At 42.5% G+C, this 20,757-nt stretch overlaps 1 protein-coding gene across 5 annotated transcripts in view; it reads right to left on the reverse strand.

The window, feature by feature from the left end:
• The window catches only part of LOC147021882 (islet cell autoantigen 1-like), an 81,657-nt gene that overhangs the window by 23,550 nt on the left and 37,350 nt on the right, over positions 1–20,757 (reverse strand). For all 5 annotated transcript variants that reach the window (XM_085892300.1, XM_085892304.1, XM_085892301.1 and 2 more), the window contains 4 exons: positions 19,922–20,020; positions 16,780–16,874; positions 16,625–16,665; positions 7,318–7,686 (listed from right to left, as the gene is read on the reverse strand). In XM_085892300.1, the coding sequence (XP_085748426.1) occupies positions 7,318–7,686; positions 16,625–16,665; positions 16,780–16,874; positions 19,922–20,020 (604 nt within the window). The remainder of the gene's footprint in view (positions 1–7,317; positions 7,687–16,624; positions 16,666–16,779; positions 16,875–19,921; positions 20,021–20,757) is intronic.

Genomic DNA, 20,757 nt, shown 5'->3' on the forward strand with positions numbered 1-20,757 from the left:
CAATTAGCAAAACGAGACAGAGCATTTAACAATGCAGAGCCACGGGCTGACAGGATGGCCTAGAGATACACACCCTCACCTCGAAGCTGTGGAGCCAAGGTTTGACTCCCGACCCAGCTATAAACTGTCATTCTGGTGTTTCACAGCAGGGCGATTCATCAATGCGTGTGCTGTCCCTCAGATGGACACTAAACTGGCGTCCTGTCTGCCAGCATTGGTTGGTAGACGTTAAAGATCCTGTGGTGTCCTTAGTGAAGAGTAGGCGAGCTATCGCTGGCACTATGGCCAAATTCCAAATTACTGCCCTGAGCTACAGACGGCACCACATCAGTGGCACAGCCTCACCTTCAGCCAATGATGCTGTGTCAGTCTTGTGATGCATACAAATGAAAAAGAGGAATTCAGTCTTGCCAGGGTACATAGATTACAGTCAAGGGAGGGCATAATCACTCACTCACCGACACTGCACCATTACACTAGCTTTTTGTGTACCTTGGGAACATGTGTGGCTAATAAGTCACCCAATATGTTGTATAATCCTGAATAAATAAATAAATAAAAAAATAAAAAAAATCGGCCTCTCGATAGTAAAAGGTTAGATCTCTAATTATTATCAATACATTTATATGTGATGTCGCAGAATACCAGTAACATACAAACAAACCTCGATAAGGATAAGAGAAGAAAAGTATGACCTTTGACAACAACACACACACATACGGATAGACACGGTGTGAAGAGATGACACAAATTGTATAACAGGATTAATACTCTCTAATTGGACATAATGTACACCAAAGGTTAAAAAGAAAACCTCATGGTTAGGTAAGACAACTTTGGGGAACTGCGCTTAAGGCCAATTGGGGTGCAATATCAAGACGGGCCGCCCTGGGACGCTGTATTCAAGTCGCTCTGTGGCAAAAACACCAATTGGTACCCTCTCCCATCCCTTCGAAAATGGACGAGGCTAAAGATCCCTCATTGTTCATGTGCATAATCACAACTTATCAATATAAAAACGTATATCTGCAAAAAGATTAAGACAATAGGAATTTAGAGCATACAATTTAACATGGTGTTGATGACAAGTCGGTCATTATTGACAGAACGGATGATTATGCTGTTCCAGGTTTTTTTCGATTTTAATATTTGCAATTTTGTTTAAAAAAAAAAATGTCTAGTCATTTAGCTGATATTATGGTTTTGGGGTTTTTTGTATATACAAATCAAGGCTCTGGAAGAGCCTAAAACACTCAAAGGATCAGGACACAACAGAACAAAAGGAACAACAGAGAGAGGGGGTGAAACAGCACCAGCAGGGATAAAGGACCAAATACAGTGAGACTTGGACAAACAATCGGTGTGGGGAGGAATGAGGGGTAATCCAATAATCCTGAAGGCCTTGGTTTCCATGGAGTCAAGCTGAGCAAGATGCGAGGCAGGGGAGCTAGCCCAGAGGGGAGAGCAGTACTCCATCAAGCTGCGGATTAAGGCCTTGTCCGTGGATAGGAGTTCAGGTGTGCCAAGGAAGGACTTTGTACGACAGAGGATGCCCAGTTAGGGCTGGCTTTGTAGGGCAACTTTGAAATGTGGTTTTCCCCCAAAAAAAGATCATGGCTGATGAGATCTGGGAGTCTGAGTGATTGAACTTCCTTGTTAAGAAAGTGAGAGAGAGAAAGAGAGAAAGAAAAAGTGAGAGAGGGTGAGGGTGAGGGTGAGGGTGAGAGAGATGTCAGGATTGAAAGACTTTTTCCAAGTGTTTGACCATCTTGTAATTTTTTTTTTCAATGTCTGAAGAGAGGGAAGAGGCAGCAGCCTCCCTGTCTGAAGGAAAGGGTGGAGTTATGAGCAAATTGATAAGTATTTTCCAGAGTCAAAGAGATCATTGATGAAGATCAGGAATAGGACTGGGACAAGAATACTGCCTTTGGAAACTCCAGCCTGAACAGGGAAAGGAGATTAAAGGATTACGTCGAGAGCAACATGTTGGCTACAACATTACAGGAACTCAGGAAGCCATCTATGGAGTTGGCTTTGGATGCCATAAGCAAAAAGTTTGGATAGAAGGCAGGGTGTGTCAGAATGTATCAAAAGCTCAAGATATGTCTCGAGAGATGGCCCTGATGTCACGTTGCTTGACCATTTCTAATCCTTTTCTGATATTTGGCCCACTTTATGAGCCTCATGTTGTTTTCTGGTTTTGCAATCATTGAATGGACAAAAAAAATGAAATAAATAAAAAAGATATTACTTTGCTCTCGCATTCTTCTGTGCAACTATAAGAAGTCTCAAAGAAAAAAAAAAAAAACCAAACAAAACCCTACCCACTACCAATCCAATTTATTTGGTCATACAACTGAACCCCCCCTTGTTTATGCCTCGGTGACGAAGACGCCGGTGGCATTACGTTTTTGGGTTGTCCGTCCATACTTATGTATGCATTTCCATGCTAATTTTCTCTGGTTTCTCTGCCACCGCTTATCCGATTGACATGAAATTTTCACCACAGATGCGACTACTCATGGAGACTTTTGTAATGATAATTATGACGTCATACGTGACATGGGGTGGCAGCCATGTTGGGGAAAAAGGAAAAAAACTTTGGACCTCTGTATGTCCTAAAATGCACGATGCAAAAAATTGAAACTTGGCATCTGACAACGACTCAGCAATGGGGAATAAGAATGTTTTGACTTTTGACATCATCAGTGAAGTGGTATCCAGGTCAAAATTCGACATGTAGAACGCTGCATTTGATCAGTATGAAAATGTGTGAGGCTCAACTCGGGATAAATTGGTCAACAGAAATTTTTTTTATGATGTCAGTCATCGGTCATGTGGGTTAGCAGCCATGTTATTTAAACCTTAAAAAAAATAATAATAATAAAGTTTTTCTCCAGAACCGCTTTAAAGATCGAAGTGAAACACAAGTCTTCCGGTCGTTTTTTTTGTCACGTTATCACTGTTATTTTGTTATCTCTGTGTTTACTGTGTTTCTAGTTCAGTCTTTTGTTAAAACTTGTGCTAATTGTTGAGTTTTTGTCGTCTTTTCATGTCGGGTTTCCTTGAGGCCTACCCTTCTACCAGTTTGTGTGCGCGACCGTGTTTGTTGTATTTTCTCCTTTTTGCCACAAGTTCTTATTTTCTCCACTTTTCCCTCCACCCTCACCATCTGTTTCAAGTCTTAAAATGTATATTAAAAAAAAATACAACGAAAATAAAATAAACATTTTCCTCCTCACCTTGTACCCCACGTAACCATGTGACTTCCTGGACCGAATCTTCTTCATCCTTCTTCTGCCAAACTACCATCTTCGTTCTCCTTCAGCTGACCCACATTCACCATACACCCGAACAGTTTTTCTTCAACCTTTCCTTTCCCCATCTTACCTAATCTTTATCAAAATAAAAAACGGTCTCTTGAAACGTTTCAATTTCCTCTCACACATTTGGGTCCCTTTACTGTTATCGTGATGCACTTCTTTTTCTTCTTCTTATTCAAAATACTGTTTTCAATTCGACCTTTCCTTCATCCCGTGTCTAAAAATTCCCCCTGTAACAACGTTTCTTTTCTCCATTCTCTTAATTCTCCTTTATTGCATCCCTCACGTAATGTCTTTAATCACTTCTGCATCTTTGACTTTAAAAAAAATTAAATCCCAGTTTGTGATGTATGTTCATGTTCCATCAATCGTCCTTTTTTCCCCCAACTTCAGTGCCAATACACCCCACCTCCTAAAATCGACCTCCTCCTAACCCCTCACCCGTTATACCCCCTCCTTACTCCTCCCATCTTAACCCTCATCCTAACTCCGCTCTTAGCACCTCTTCACTCTCTTTTGTTCGAGTATCAGCTCCTCCTCTGTTGTCCCAAACTGTGTGTGTTCTAACATCTGTGGGCTCCATTACAACCTCACAGATATCTCAATCTCTCGTTCAGTACACTCAACATTTCAAATGTGCTCTTTCTTTCCTCTCACACCTCACCTTCTTCCCAACCGCTCAAATATTGTACCTTCCCCTGCCCGCTCCCTTCTTCCCCAGACCACTGCCAAGTCTCATCCTTCCCCTCTCCACACCTCTCCCATCGCCCTCCTGCCCCTTGGCCGAGCCTGCTCTCATCATCTCCCCTCCCTCTCAAAGCAACCTTTTACACTCTTCCCCCTCCAAGCTTCCCTATCACCTTTCTCATTAACTCCCCCCCTTACCCTTCTCCCTCAACTCTCCCTCCAATCACCCCTCACTCACCCTGCTTAAAGTGCCCCCCCCTCACATCCACATTGCTGCTTCCTTCCCATGCCCTCTCTCTTCCATCTCATCTATCCACTTCCTCCAATCTTCATCTTCCCTCTGTATCCTCTCTTATTACTCCCCACTGTGCCGCATCCCATCACCACCAAGCCTTTTCTTCTCATTCGGCCCTCTCTCTCCAAGCTCTTCTGTAATCCGACACACTGTCAACATCTCTCCCTATCCCCCCCCCACCACCAACTACTCCATCTTCCTACCCTCCTTACACCCAAACCCTCCTCCCATCCATAGTCCTTAACTGTGTGGACTTAAAAAAAAATCCAGGGCCTCCACTCAAACCCGACATATTTCCATACAGGTTGCCACTGACAAACCATACACAATCTGCTTAACAGAAACTTCCCCCCTTCAAGACATCTCTGACTCCTTTGTATCTCTCCCTGGTTACTCCCTCCTCTGGTATGACAGACCTGAGCCTCGTCCTAGTGGAGGAGTTGCTCTCTTCATCAAAGACTATTCCTCACTCTCCATGCACTGCCCTCACTCCCCCACACCCCCAGGAATACATCTGGCTATGGCTTCCCCTCAACTCTCACCTTGTTTATGTGTGTTGTACCGTCCACCAATCAGTGGTGACTCCATTTACACCTCGTTCGCCAAAAACATGGACCAACTTCTATCCTCTCAACTCTCTCTCTTCCTCATATGTGGCGACTTCAATTGCCATCATGCCAGTTGGCTAGGTGTGCATACCTCCCTCACCTGTCATGGCTCTTCAACAAAAGACTTCTGCGACTCATTGGGACTGACAGAATCTGTCAACTTCCTGACCAGGATCTCAACCCACGGTACTTCATCTCTTCTGAATCTAATTTTGACCAATTTCCCTGAAAATATCTGTTCTTCCTTCACTCCAATCGGTTCATCTGACCACATGCTTGTCAAAGTAAACATCTCTGCGGCAGTGACCAGAGAACCACCTCGGCGACGTCGAGTCTGGCATTACACTCAGGCAGACCAGCAAGGTCTTCAAGCAGCCATTAAAACTTCTAGACTGGTCTTCAAGCAGAAAGTCGAGATCAATGATGTCTCCTTTCTCCGACATCAACTCATCCTGGGAATTATTTCAAAGAAATTTGCTCTTTCTCTCATGCACAGATTTATCCCATCTCGTCTGCAGTTGGCCTACCCTTCCTCCCGCCCAAGGTACACTGAAGCTTGTAGCGAGGCAGTTGTCCTGAAACAACTTTCTTTCGCCTCATGGAAAGCTTGCTGTCAAACCTTGACTCCGATTCTGCAACCGGTCCTGACGGCATCAGCCCACGTGTCCTAAAAACCTGCTCTGTTGCTCTTGCTCACCCTCTCTCTATTCTATTCACCCTCTCATTTGCTCAAGGTCATCTGTCATCTGCTTGGAAATCAGAAAACATTACTGCCCTGCATAAAAAAAAGGTGCAAAACAAGATCCTTGCAACAACAGACCAATCAGCCTTCTCCCAATCATGAGCAATGTTAAGGAATCCATCATCGCTTTCGACATCAAATCCTTCCTCTTCTCCAATGGCTTGATTTCTACTCATCAATTTGGATTCAGACCAGGTCACTCTACCCTGGACTTGCTGCTCCTGCTCTCTCAACAATGGGTGGAGGTCCCAATGCCAGACACGAGATCAGAGCCATCTCCTTAGACACATCGCACGCTTTCGATATGGTCTGGCACCCCACCCTGCTCACCAAACTCTCTTCCTATGGTATCCAAGGCAATCTCCACTCTTGGCTCTCAGACTTCCTCTGCTGTCACAATCAACGTGTGGCCTTTAATGGAATTCGCTCATCCCCTCTTCCTGTCCAGGCTGTAATTCCTCAAGGAAGCGTTCTGGGCCCAGTGCTCTTTCTTGTTTTCATCAATGATCTCTCCGACTCTGGAAAATCCTCTTTATCTCCTTGCTGATGACTTCACCCTCTGCCATACAATCTGTCATCCCTCAGATCGGCAAGCAGCAGCCTCTTCGCTCTCTGAAGATTTGGATAAAATCACAAGCTGGTCCAACACATGGAACATGTCTTTCAATCCTGACAAATCCAACGCTCTCACTATGTCTCTCCGAAAGGACCGTCAGCCATATTGGTTTGAACGAATTTCTTTAAATAAAAAATAAAATAAAAAAATCTCTTGAACCGCTTCATCAATCGATGTGAAACGTCACAGTTATGATCTAGTAGACATGTGGAATATACGTTTTAAATTTCAACCTGATCGGACGCATGGTCTAGCAGCCAGAATTATTTAATATTTAAAATCCGTGTTCAGGGATTTAAATCAAACTTGGTACAGGTATGCATAATGATGTAATAATGTGGGCAGAGGCAGACTGGTGACGTCGTCGAAGATTGTCATTCTAATCTTTACCTACATTACAAAAGTACAGCTATGCAATCATTTGATAACCAGGCAAGAATTTCAACACCACTGCAATCCAAAATTATTATTTTTTTTATCCCAATTACATGGTGAAAACCTTTCAGCAAGGTTTGAATTGCAGTTTCCATGCATGATTGGCCCTTTTTCCGATTCAATATGGCAAACCACGTGCGAGCGCAGATGCCTGTTCAGCTATGGCTCCCCACAGGATATACTAGTTCACTCCACATAAACGGGCATATGATGAAGCAAGCATCATTTCAATCATCAGTTCATTCAAAGGCAAATTCGATCACAAGTGCGCAACAATATTGCCCGAGAATCAGAGATTTCATATTTACACAATAATATTAATTTTACACTCCAAAGACATTGTGAATGATTCGTCTTCTTCGTCTCAATATCTTTCTTATTTGTCTACACTACGGGGAAGAGATGGTTACATTAAATTGTAGTCGTCAAGGTTGAATCTGTTGAGATACTGAAAAGCTTGTATTTTATGCCAAGGGGATGTCGGGAGAAGGGAGAGAAAGTAAACGATGCCAGAAGGGAATTTTTGGGGCAATTGGATTGTTGTGGTAACTTAATGTTAACTGACAACTTAAGTTACAAATCAGAAGGAGCATAAGCGTATGGAGACTTACGGAACTGGTTCGTTTCCAGCAACTGTGATGGCAGGAACCCATGCAAAGCAGGCATGTTCTGGGGAACCTCCCCGTCGCTTTCTTCACCACCCATCAAAGAACTGAGGATAGTACTCTTATGAACTTGGGATATTTCACCCTCTCCCATGAGGTCATCAAAACCCAACAGAGACTGTTGAGTCAGCATGGGTACAGATCCACTCGATGCCTCAGCTCCTCCTCCAAACGCTGCCTGCCATTGTGCTGAAAAGCCCATATCGCTGCTCTCGCCGGTAGATGGCTCGTTTAATATTTTCTGAAGCAGAGTTTGTTCTTTACGAATCGCTTCATCACTGTCTGGCTCCAACTGTCGCATTGTCTCAAATTGTTCTGCAAGAAACAATAAAAATTTATTATTTCTGACATCTTTTCCAAGTACAGCACCTTGAGGGTCATGCAATCACAACAAGATAGAATCCCTCCTACACACCGACAATTAACTGCTGAAGTACCCTTCATTTAAAGTGATTCACTCACAACATTCTTGCATTTCGTAATACAATATATACAAAGCAAAATGTGCTCACGGGAAAGGAAAATGTTAAGAGAAACAAACACCAGGTAAAACTTTGACAATTCCAACCCTCACTTGACTCATGACCTTTTCTACACCCATTAACTCACCCCTCCATGCCCACACCTTTCCTTTCCAGGTAATGCGTTTTCTTCCCCACTCCCTTAAACCACCTTTCATTCTTTGGTCCATTTTTGGTGTTGACAGACTCAGCCTGTCATCCTTCTGAGGTCGGCAAAATGAGTGCCAGCTTGCTGGTGTACTGTGTCGGAGTGGCGACCCGTCCAGGATTGTGCCCAATGGCCAAGGAGACTGCTTCAGCAGCACCAACGCTCTGCACGGAGTACGGTCCCAATGGATGGATGGATGGATGGATGGATGGATTCCCTGTGTCCTTCATCTCCACTTGCTCTCATTATTTCCCTCACCCATTCTTCCTCAGTGTCCCTCTACCCCACGCTTGGTGTGTTATCACTGTGTTCTTTTCTCTGCTCGAGCTGTGCCATAAGCCCTGACTTTGAACAAACCAACCCCCCCCCACCCCCCCTTCTCTCCTACTCATGCCGAAATACCACCCACCCCTCCCCCCAATTTCTACTACTCAAATGCATTCTTTTTCTCCATGCTCCACTTTAATCTTTTGTCACATTGTCAACCTGCTGCCCTCCATCATTCTGCTCCTCAATGGCCCGAGATTTGTTTAAAGGAAAAACACATTTCAGGTGGACATTTTTCAACTTGAACTTGAAGAAACACCCATGCACAGTACGATAGTGACTTGTTACACAATGAAGCGAGACAAGCCATACGCACAGACAATGGCTAGGTTTGCCGTCTCAGGATGCAACTTTACTACACGGTGATACTGTCCCTCACACAGCTTTTATTACTTAGAACAAGTCATTCATCTGCAGTTCAAGGTTCACAAGCATATTACAGACAAGTTGTAAAATGTGCCAGACTTCATGCAATTCATACATTTCCACTGTTTGTTTGTTTTCCGATAGTAAAGCAAATACAAATTTGAAATTAATTTTGGGAGTTGCGGACGAGGAGAGGGCGACAGAAGGTTGTTCAGTTTCATCCTCCAGCAAATGACAAACGCCTTACAAGATGATTAGGGAACTGCATAATACCTCCTCGGTTTCTGCTATGGTTATCATTTGAAGAAGATATTTTTTAAAAAGTGTTTTAGGAAACCAGACTGCCTCCGTTGGACATGTCCTTGGATGTCAGAAGAAAAATAATGCACATGTACACATTGGCAATGACAACAAAAGTACTCTGAACATTATCAAAACTTCATCTTCGATAATTTCCCAATATTTTGTATGCTGTAGAAAACGAGTACGATAGCCTTAAAATGGTTTTCATCCCTTTTTATGGCCTCTGATCACCCCACGCACACGAAGCGATAAGCGGGGTTAGGCAGTTGGTTCACTTCTGTCTGTCTGTCTGTCCTTTTGTCTACAAACATCAGTTTATGAACAGGAACAACTTGATTTCAATTGAATTATATACTTGAACAGTGTACAACACAAATCACCTTTTTAGCCCTTTCAAAAGCCTTCCAATTAGCAGTAACTGAACATTTTAAATAAGGTGGTGTAAACGACGCAGCATCAACGGCGGTAGAATAATAATAATAATCTATCTATAATTCCAGCGGTGTGTGTGTGTGTGTGTGTGTGTGTGTGTGTGTGTGTGTGTGTGTGTGTGTGTGTGTGTGTGTGTGTGTGTGTGTGTGTCCGCTGTTTCTCGACAACCACTGGTGCGATCTAATTGAAACTTGCCAGGTATATTGCTGGGGACCTGAGTATGTGCCTTTTCAAGGTTTGATATTAATCGGACAAGTGGTTCCCAAGTTATGGCCATTTATTTACCAACCAATGACAGGACACGGTGCTGCGTAAGCGTGGCCGATGCGCCATTTAGTTACCAATCACAGGACATGTTGCTGCAGAGGCGTGGCCGTTGGGGAAGATATCCTCAGCCGCGTTCCCCATTACGGGTTACAACGTACGGACTTCCGGATAGTGATGACACTGTATTCTAATAATTTCTTATGTGCATTTATCGATAAACACAATGCCCCAATCCAGTGGTCATTTACGAGAGCAAAGGAACGGCCTGTGTATTTGTTTGAATTTTTTTTTTTTTTTTTTGGTTTGCACGTACGGCCACGCGAGAGTGAAGGAACGGCATGTAGTTGTTTCTAGCACGCGGTTCTTTTTGTTGTTTTTTGCACGTACGGCCACGTACAAGTAATAATAATAATAATAATAATAATAATAATAATATTCATTTCATGCCGTAAAGACGCATAGGGCTGCCGAGGCAGATTTTTTGGCAAGGAGTGCAGTCCTGGACGGGTCTCCACTCCGAAGCAGGTTACCCCGAATGGTTATTACCGCAGTACACTGGTACTCATTTCGCCGACCTCGGAAGGATGACTGCCTGAGTCAACCCCACCTGGTGTTAATTTAATGTTAAACATGAGCTCAAACTCAGGACCCTTCGGTGCCAAGCCAGCCACCCTAACTGCTATTTTTGTACGACCTTTAAATTCTTCATTTTATTTCAACTTGAATATTGTAGAACACAGACCACCTTTCGAGCACTTTCAAAACCCTTCCGTTTAAACTTGAACAAAAATATTACAGCATTTTATGTCATCACGTCCAATCCCATTTACTGCTCGTAGACCCCACTCAAGTCCTTGTTTCTCAAGACTGCGTGGGGTAATGTGCTCCGTGAACTCTAACTATTTGTTGTGTTTGGTGGAATGAAGTCTGACACCCTGTTAATTTAAATGAGACAGCAATCTAGTGCATCAAAAGTTGGGAATATTTCAGGTGTGGGCAAAGTTTTGGGAAAAGAACAATGTCGGATGTTGGAAATGCAATGTAGAGGGAATGGGAACAAAATTAACTCACGATCTTGCAGGTTTGTGCAATGGCCTTTTGAAAAACAGAAAAGGGGGAAAAAAAAAAGGAGTGTCCAAAGGAAATTGACAGCGATCATGCATCCAATGCAACCAACCAGTACCAATTTACCACTCATTAGTGTTTTCAGCATGTCAGGAAAACTCCACTAACATGCAATGCATGCTGGGAGAAGATGTTGTGAGCATGCTAATTTGGCTCAATAAAGCAAGGTAACGAGGAAACCCCTTTGGTGAGAAGACCAGCATTCTACATCAGAGCTTTTATCCCATGTACTTGAGATAAAATGTAGAATGAAAGTGTTCAACATCGCTCGTCAGAATCCACAAATATCTTGGGCTGCAGAGTTGGCGGCTAAGGCAATGACTCAAAGACAAACTATGGACAGAGACCTGTGAAGCCCAGGCCAACTGAACCATGACTGACCCCAGTGAGGAAAGATTCCAAGCTGATCATGTGCAGAGTTACAGAAAATCGAATTGCACCATTTGAGATCAATGAGAGTGTGACAAGAGTCACTTGAGAGGCTAAACTTCATAGTAACCATGATGGTGAGCCACTGACAGCTGAGTCTCTTCAGAATTGTGCATCCATCGAGAGTGGTGCAGTTTGGTGGATTGCTTCCCTTTGTCCCATGACCCACTGCCTTTCAGGCACAAGCAGTTGTGAAACTACAACCACCGGACGACACCGTTCTTCCGTGGTTGTCTGCAGAACAAGATGCGGTGACAAGTCTTTCATCCCTCAAGTCTTTTCTTTCTGCAGTGGCATTGCCTGGCCACCAACACAACTTCATGCATAACCTCGACTGCCATCCAGTTTGGTTCTTCTCCTTCCCTCATTCCTTGTGTCATTCTCCAGAGACTAGTACTACATAACCCTAAACATGCTCGCATGGAAGACATTTACATGCCTGACATAATATGCCTGTCGTCAGATTTGTACATTGAAGTACTGTACTTGCATAAGGTTAGGGTGAGGAAAGTTGAGATTACCACTTTAATTTTCTTTGCCCGATTTTAACTATATTTCAATTTGATCTGGGATTTATTAGATACTAGACGACCGGTGAACCCGTTGGGGTCCCTTTGTGACAGCGGTTAATAAAAAAATAATTTCAAAAAAACAAGAAAGAAAGAAAAAAAAAAAGAAAGATAGCTCCAGCAAACTATACCGCTGAGGTTGTTTGCATTGATCAAATTCTCCCGAAGAGTACTTGACTGAATCGGGAATTGATTTTTTAAATAATTTTTTTCATTGACTGATTTGAACGAAACTTGATACGACACACCGCAGGAGAATGGTGAGTAAGGTTGGCAGAAAAATTTTGCACTATCGTGTATCGTTTTGGCTGTATTTCGGGAACATACATGCATACATGAGAGTTTTCGTAATATATAGTGATAAAGATATCTATTTTTGTACATCAGGCATACTGTCGCATGTCCATATCCAATTAGCTTCTTATTCCATTTGGCATAATCCGTTTGTGCAGAGTCATCCACCTTGGGGCATGGTTTCACCGTGCCTTCTTCGATTTGGACTTCCAAATGGCACATGTGCTCTCTCAATCCTCAATCACATGATAGCTATATTTGAACCTGATCATTCATGCAACTTTGCTTTTCAATTACATACATCCCACAATGCCAATCCACCACTTCATACATTGGCCGACTTTGCAAGCCTCAAACACTCACTCAGCATTCTGGCTCATGTTCCTCTTCATGGGTGATGCAAAGTAAACATTGGATTTCCTATCTTACTATTGAAAAACTGGTGATGGAATGAACATTTTTCATTTCGCAAAAAAATGATGGGTGACATGGCATGCCAAGAGTTTTGCAAGTAGTTTGTTGTGCCAAAACAAAGTTACCTGCTAGTTTTGATTCACTCACGATGAACACAATAAATGTTGTGTCTCGTAATGTCTTTATGCATCACTTTTGCATCAGTCGTATTTGATGTGTTGTCTGCAGTATTGAGGAATTAAAATCAGCCAGCCAAATTAGAAATGGATAGTATGCATGTACTACACAGTATATTCATAAAAATAAATAAAAATTATATAATTCCTGCTGGCACATGTGGAATGCTACCTTTGTAATGTCCAGAAACTAAAGTGAAGATAAAGTGTGGAAGGATTTTGTTGCTGGTGGAGATGGTAAAGTGAATATACATAAACTAGTAGGGCACTCGGTAGAGCACATACCTCCACTACGTAATGCCTGATCCACAAGAACATTTTGGGCCCCAATACATTTTGGACATATCATGCTACTTAACGTTTTTGGCCCCATTTTTCAGTGGTGAAGAATCACTTTAAAAAATAAAATAATTATCATATCCAGATCCAGACATGGATCTTCACCAAAATCGAATAAATTCATCATGATCACACACCCCACCTGTCCACAAAAATTTCATCCGGATCCGGCCACAACTTTTTGAGATATCCTGCACACAAACAAACGACCAACATAATTGTCGAAATCCAAAGGATTCCGGCAATTAACAAACAAATGAAATTGCTCGTTGAGCAAGGAATTGCCGGAATAACTTTGTCATATCTCCATCTCTGAAAAAAACAAAAACCTGGAAATCAATTTGGTTCGTACAAGTCGATAGTGTTACTGTTTAACGAGTTATAGTAGGGTTGGGCAGACAGACTTTTTCTCTGTTGTCCCGTTGAAATGAGTGTTTTTATGGCCATTTTTCACGCTGATCACAAATCCGTTGAAATTTTTGACCTAGGTCTTAGCAAGACATCATCCCAGGTCAAAAATTTCAACGGATTCGTGATATACGGATGTATTTCAACGGATGCGAATCTTAGTAAGACATCATCCTGGGTCAAAAATTTCAACGGATTCGTGATCAGCGTGAAATTTGGCCATAAAAAAAAAGTATGGTTGCATGCCCAACCCTAGTTAGAGCACTTACTTTGGTCATGATCATAACTTGGAAGTCAATCGGACTTGAAATGGCGTTTTTAATCGCAATTTGAAAGTTTTGACCCGAACCCCTGACATTCGACCCCCGACCGCTAAGAAGGGTGTTGGTGTGACACCCCAATGAGACATATGGTTGGATGCAGAATTGGAAGATGCACATTTTGGATTTGGTTTGAAGTCTATACGACCATTTTAGCGGACGTTATTGCGAAAATAAGAATTTCGGTTTTTCGGTGACCTTGACCTTTGACCTAGATTCACCAAAAACGATAAGTGTCTAAGTTGGACCATGGCCGACGTCTGTACCCAGTTTGGTCATGATCGCTGAAACGGTGTGGCTGCTACAGGGTAAACAAACACACAAACAGACAGACACACACAGAATGACACACACAACCGACCAACATAATTGCCGAAATCCAAAGGATTCCGGCAATTAATAAACACAAACAGACAGAAAAGGGAGAAAAAACAACCTCCTTCACCTTCGGTGGTGGAGGTAATAATAGTTCTGAAAAGCATGCACAACCCTGTACTATTCTGTCCTGTAATAAAATTTACAATTGCTAAAATTGGGAAATAAAATCATGTCCCATGACTGTTGGCTCTGATCCCAAAATCATTTGATGTGCTCCATACACGGATGTCACTGCATACAAGAACCGAATATAAAACAATTGTATCTAGTCATTTTTTGAGTAGAGGCTCCGCAGATTGACAGCACCCAAAGTATGAGCCCCCAGCTGGGCTGACGTCCGGTTTGGAATTGGAGTCGAGAAACCTACAAACTGTTTGTGGGAACAAAGTCTGTTAGGGAAGTAGTACAAGGATGATTTTCTTGATTCATTTTGCCATTTTTGTAATGTATCCATTTGCTCATGCCATTAATCTGTGACATCCTGAAAGGGGGAAGGGGGGGGGACATTGTTGTCTGTCTGTCTGTCCATTTGTCCCACTATCTTCTAAACGATTGGGCAAAAATTCACAAACTTGGTTGTCTATGAATATGATCACCACATGGCAAGAAAGCGCAAGAACAGTGTCATTTTTGGCGGTGCAATGCCTCCTCGCATCAGGTCAAAAGGCCAAATACCAGAAAATGTATTTATGGGTACATTTTAAATTAAACTTTGTACTGTCTATGCAGTCAACATTAGGAAATGCATGAAATAAGTAACGATTTCTTTGGATTTGACCCACAGTTCATTCCCGGGGGATGGAGACAAGATCACAGGGAGCAAAACGGGGGGGGGGGAGGGGGGAGAATTTTAACTCAAAAATTTGATATCGGGTCATTTCTGATTGAACTTTTTGCCATCTTTCAACTTTGTTTTAAGCGGGAAGTGTGGGGATTTGTGATGGCGTGTCGTCAATTTCACTCCAAGCCTGGTGTTGGCTTAACGTCTGACGCCATCTGGTACAGTGTTGGACCCTGTTCTCTCTCTCTCATCCGGGTTGATTCCGATGGTTCTGGCCTCCTCCATTATAATATGTCTAAGGATTAGTCTTCACGCCTCCACTTTCATTTTCGATTTGGTCTCCAATTCCAGGGTTGTTTTGGAATTCATTCTCAACAGATGCCAGAGGTATGTCCAACACCATCTCTTGTTGGTTGTGTTGACGTTTTCAGCACCTGATCTTTCCATTACTTCATTATCATACAACGCCTGGTGTTGGCTTAGTCGTTAGAGTGGCTGGCTTGGGATGTTAGGGTCCCTGCGTCCGACACCCATTTGCCGCTGAATTAACACTAGGTGGGGTTGACTCAGCCTGTCATCCTTCCGAGGTTGGCAAAATGAGTACCAGTGTACTGGTATAGAGGCACAGCATCAGTGGCATAGTCGCGCCCCAACAAAATGATAGCTACCCGGCAGCGAAGATGCCATACGCACGAATAATAACTTCGCTCCAGTGTGTTTGATTTTGACATGTCGGTTTAAATAATGGCCTAAACCTTATTGAGGACGTGATACAAGATGCCCTACGAGCATGTAAAATGCAGCCACGTACTAGACAAGGACTGCATTCATTTTACCCAAATACAGAATCAAGCGCAACATCACGACCGACAGAGAGTTCACACTACCAAGGATAAACACGTTTCTTATACAGGGTGGGGCATTTATATCTGACGGTTTTATAATCCTTATAACGTTTTTGTTTCTAAACCAAATAAAATAAATTTTCTATACAACATAGGCACATACTTCAAGTTTTTAAAAACAATTTTGATTCTTTATTTCTTAAAAATTACATCAGACAAATGGGTCCCTTTCGAATTTGTGCATTCACGACAGCGGATCATCATGTTGTTCATTACCGCAAGCAATGTCTCTTGATCAATAGAGCGGATGGTTGCAGCGATGTTTGCCTTCAATTCATCGATCGATGTTGGATGTTCCTTATAAACTTCGCCCGTCAGAAATCCCCATCGGAATAAATCTGGTGAAGTTAACTCTGCCAAATCAAAGTGTGCCTCATCGGTCATGATGACCTTGTTTGTGAAATTGGCGTGCTCATTGCATTTAAAGTGCTCAATCATTCAAAACTTTCAATTATTATCTGTAAAATAAAGAAAACAATAATTAGTTATGCCAAGACTGCTTCCAGATGGAAAGATCGCAAATGTGTCAGATATAAATTCCCCACCCTGGAGACCTTTAAGAAACCCACTGGGAAGATCATGTCAAATCAAAACTCCAGCTCACTGCTTCTCATATAAATTGGGGGGGGGGGGGATCATTTGAAATAGTAGTTTTCAACACGAGACGATAATCCGATTTTGGTTTCAGTCAATTTTTCAACATCCATTTGTATTTGTCCAGTAATCACATTTAAGCACGTTTTGATCTCACCTGTCACTTCACTTTGATTTTCAACCTCCAACGAAATGAGTCTAGAAAGAAAAGACAAGTTGTAAAATGCAAGAGCATTTGTCATCACTCCTCTTCGATAATTACAAACTTATTGAGGAATACACTGAAAAAATGTGCATTTAGGAACACATTACGCATCATCCTTCTCCATGTCCTGCGTTTTCTGCTTTTCGGCATTTTTGTCTTGGGACACCTGGTCCAACAGCTTCTCAAAAGGATCTTGTAGACACTGAAATGACAAGGTGAATTTTAAAATCAATTTACAGCAATTATTTAAATATCAAGACGAGACAAAATTAACGTTTGTATATGGATACAGGTTTCAAAACGAACTCGAGTCAGGCCATTGGGTGAAGCGACACCTTTTTGTTGATGTATAGACAAGATGAAAGCAAAGTTGGAGAGGACCCAGGATGGAATGTTAATATGCTAACAACGACACACAACAGGTAAATGTGAGATTGTAGAGATGAATAGGTTAAGGGAAAGCAAAAAATGATCATGTGACGAGCTTACAACATGCTGAGCTGATGCACTGAAAAACTCGAACGGTCCTCGGTAGAGTGCATACGTCTGCCATGCTGAACAGTTTACGTTTTGTATCCCACCAATAGGCCGGGATCTGCGTCCATTCTGAAACCAAAATCTCATCGGCTGGTTCTCGTCACACACCCAACCTGTCAACCAGGTTTCATCAGAGTCTGTCCGCAGCATTTTGAGATATCATTTTTGGCCCAATCTCTCAATGGTGAAGAACCACTTGTAAAATTAAAAAAAAAAAAAATTCTCGTGTCCAGATCCAGATTTTCACCAAAATCGAAACCGTTCGTTCTTATCACACACTCAACCTGTCGACCAAGTTTCATCCTAATCAGTCAATAACTTTTTGATACATCATGCTCAAAGACACAAACAGACAGACGAACAAAGGTGAAAACATAACCTACGTCCACCGTCGTTGGCCGAGGCAATAAACGACGAGTGAGATTCACGGAAAGTAAACAAGGCGATTCTCAAAGCAGAAGAGGAAGACAAAATACGTGAAGGCGAGTCATCATGAGCGGCTGCATATTGCCATATTACCTGCCTCAAGGCTGTTTAACCTGGGTTTGAATCCCAACCGAGCTATAAACTGTCATTCTGTTGTTTCACAGTCTGGGTGATTAATCGATGTGTGTGCCGTCCCCTCAGATGCACATTAAACGGGAATTGCCATCTGCCAGCATTCCTTGGTAGACATTAAAGATACCACAGTGTCCTTTGCGGAGAGAAGGCGAGCTATCGCCAGCACCATAGCCAAATTTCAAATTCCTGCCTCAACCAGCAAAACACAGGGTGCCTGCGATAACTCGCCTGCTTTTAGTCCAACACTCGTGGAATCTTTACCACCTACAAGGTAATGCTAGTAGACAGTCCACAGCTTGCCATCCATTCGAGCGACGGCACACTCGTCGAGGAGAAATCCTGTCTGCAATGTACCAGTCCGATAAATTGATCCCATACTCGATGCAAGTGCAGTGAAGGTGAGTGGAAAGTTTAGCTTTAATGAAACTTGACAAGGTAGGGCCAGTGGAATAACTTGTTACCTCCTCAGGCAAGGGAAAAGCAAATTATCAAGGGGATAATGGGTGAAAAAAAACAAAAACAACAATAACATGGCACAGGATAGAGTGGATACCAACTCGTCTGTGCTGGTAAAGGACCAACTAGATGAAGGTACAGCGTCGAAATATTTATTTATAGTTACTGCCAGCACATGTGCAATGCTACAGGATAGAGGGGGTGGTAAACATCCATCCATTGGGACCACACTCTGTGCAAAGCATTGGTGCTGCCTAAGCAGTCGCCTTGGCTATTGGGCACAATTCTGGACGGGTCGCCGCTCCGACACAGGACACCAGCATGCTGGCACTCATTTTACCCACCTAAGAAGGATGACAGGAAGAGTCAACCCCACCTGGTATTAATTCAACAGCCGAGGAGGGATTTGATTTGAACCATGAAGCCAACACCAGGCATGGTGGTAAACAACATGTCTAAAGTGAGCGAGGAATGAAACCGGATTCTCTATTAATGCCACCGATGGCCAAAGCTTTAGCCTTCGACACATCACAAAAGTGCAACTTTGTATTTCTGAAGTCCAAGACCAGAGGGAGAGCAGAAATCCAATGAACTTGTTTCCCCCCCCCCCCAAAAAAAATGCTTTGTAAGCTCAAAAAAGTTGAAGCATGCCAAAGAATGACTTGGCCTGGCAGAGACCCTCTCATTGCCTGAGATTTGAAACAATCTTTGAAATAGCATTCTCAACAGGATATGTCTGATGGTAAGAAGGAGGAGTTCAAAAGATTGTGCTTCTGCAAGAGAGTGATCATGAAGGAAGATGGGATGGACTTTGAGTAAAGATGTGACACCAACTTAACAGCATCTATTTACAGATTGCGACGCTTCCTTCCATTTATCCCTCCTTCTCCAATCCATTCATCCACCTGTTATATATTCCTGTTGTTCTACTGCCCATCAGCAGTGTTGCCTCAACCACATGTTACTTTGCTCTTCCATGAGCTTAGGTGTATACCAATCAAAAATTAAAGACCAGAATATAAATAACTAGAACAGCACTCGGAAGAGCACATACCTCCACCAGGCTGGACAGTTTACGTTTTGTATCCCACTGACGGGACGGATCTGGATTCAGACCTGAACAAAAATAGAATTGGGTTGTTCTTGTCACCTACCCAACTCATCCAGCTAGTTTTGTCACAACTCGTGCATAACTTTTTTGAAATATTATGCAATACATAGTTTTTGACCTCATCGCTCAATGGTGAAGAATCCCTATAAAAATTCTCGGATCCGGATCCGAATCTTCACCAAAATCTAACCATTTCGTCTTTGTTACACAACCAACCTCTCCATCAAATTTCGTCTGAATCCATCTACAACTTTTTGAGATCTCCTGTTCACAGACAGGCAAAGACAGGCAGAGAGACAGGGGTGAAATCATAACCTCCGCCCATCTTTGGTGGTGGAGGTAAAAAGGGAGTAATCTCAGATTAAAAGCAGCTCAATATTTTAATTTCAGAAATCACAGTCATGTCAACTACAAGGAATATAAAAAAGCAGAGTTGTTTTTAATCGATGCTCAAATTGCACGATTAAATTGGCTTAACATCAAACCGAAGCGGGTTAAGGGTGTCAAAGTAATCCATCCTGAATGTTCAACTATTGGTTCTACGCAAGACTATTTTCTTGCCTTGATTCTCCCATGGATCTTACCTTGAGAGTGTTGAAATAGTATGGGTGGTATCCCTTGAAATCTTCATGTACAGTAAACATCAACTTTGAAGCTTTTTCCAGAAACTGCAGCAAGGAATTCTGAAAACAAAAGTACATAAAAAAAATAATGAAAGAAAACTTGTCGTCACATTATCATCAAGTGCGTTTTTACTTTACCAGTACCGGATTAGCATCGGAGCACATAGGGCATATGCCCTGGGGTACGCTAGCTTTACTTCGTGCTTTCATACACACTATACTGACAACGTGATTAGGCCGGAACAATATAATCAGAAAGGGACGGAAGGCGAACTTGTCCACACAAAAACTTAAACATCAAATATTTTCCCGCTTAATAATATGGCCGTTTCAGGTAGTCGCGGTGCTGTGTGCATACATCTATTTTTTTTTAATCATCATTTTTGTGCATGACCAAGATGTTTCAATTTAGAAATGCCATGAACGGTGCTGCAATCCAGTACCCAGAAATGGTGAAAAGTAAAGAATAAATAAAAGCAAATGATGAAAATTCTAAACAAAACTCCAGAACCGAGTGCTTTGTTTTGAGGTTCAACCTCGCACATCGGCAGACATGGCAAAATGTATGTCGCCTGATGTTAAGAGGATGAAGGGAAAGATGTTTGTGAGCCCAAGCCTGCTCATGTAGCTTGAAATAGTTAATCAATCTTCATCATCATCATCATCATCATCAGTAGCCATAGGCATCCTCACTGTAAGCTTTCAGCCCCAAGGAAGTTGGTCAATCCAACCGGATTCCCCCAGAGATAAAAGTAAGGATGATTCGCGGCCAGCCCATGGGGCCACAATCCGAAGAC

This window comes from Eptatretus burgeri, chromosome 8 (genome assembly GCF_056783735.1).
Source record: "Eptatretus burgeri isolate ZD-2024b chromosome 8, Ebu_testis_v1, whole genome shotgun sequence".
Lineage (NCBI taxonomy): Eukaryota > Metazoa > Chordata > Myxini > Myxiniformes > Myxinidae > Eptatretus > Eptatretus burgeri.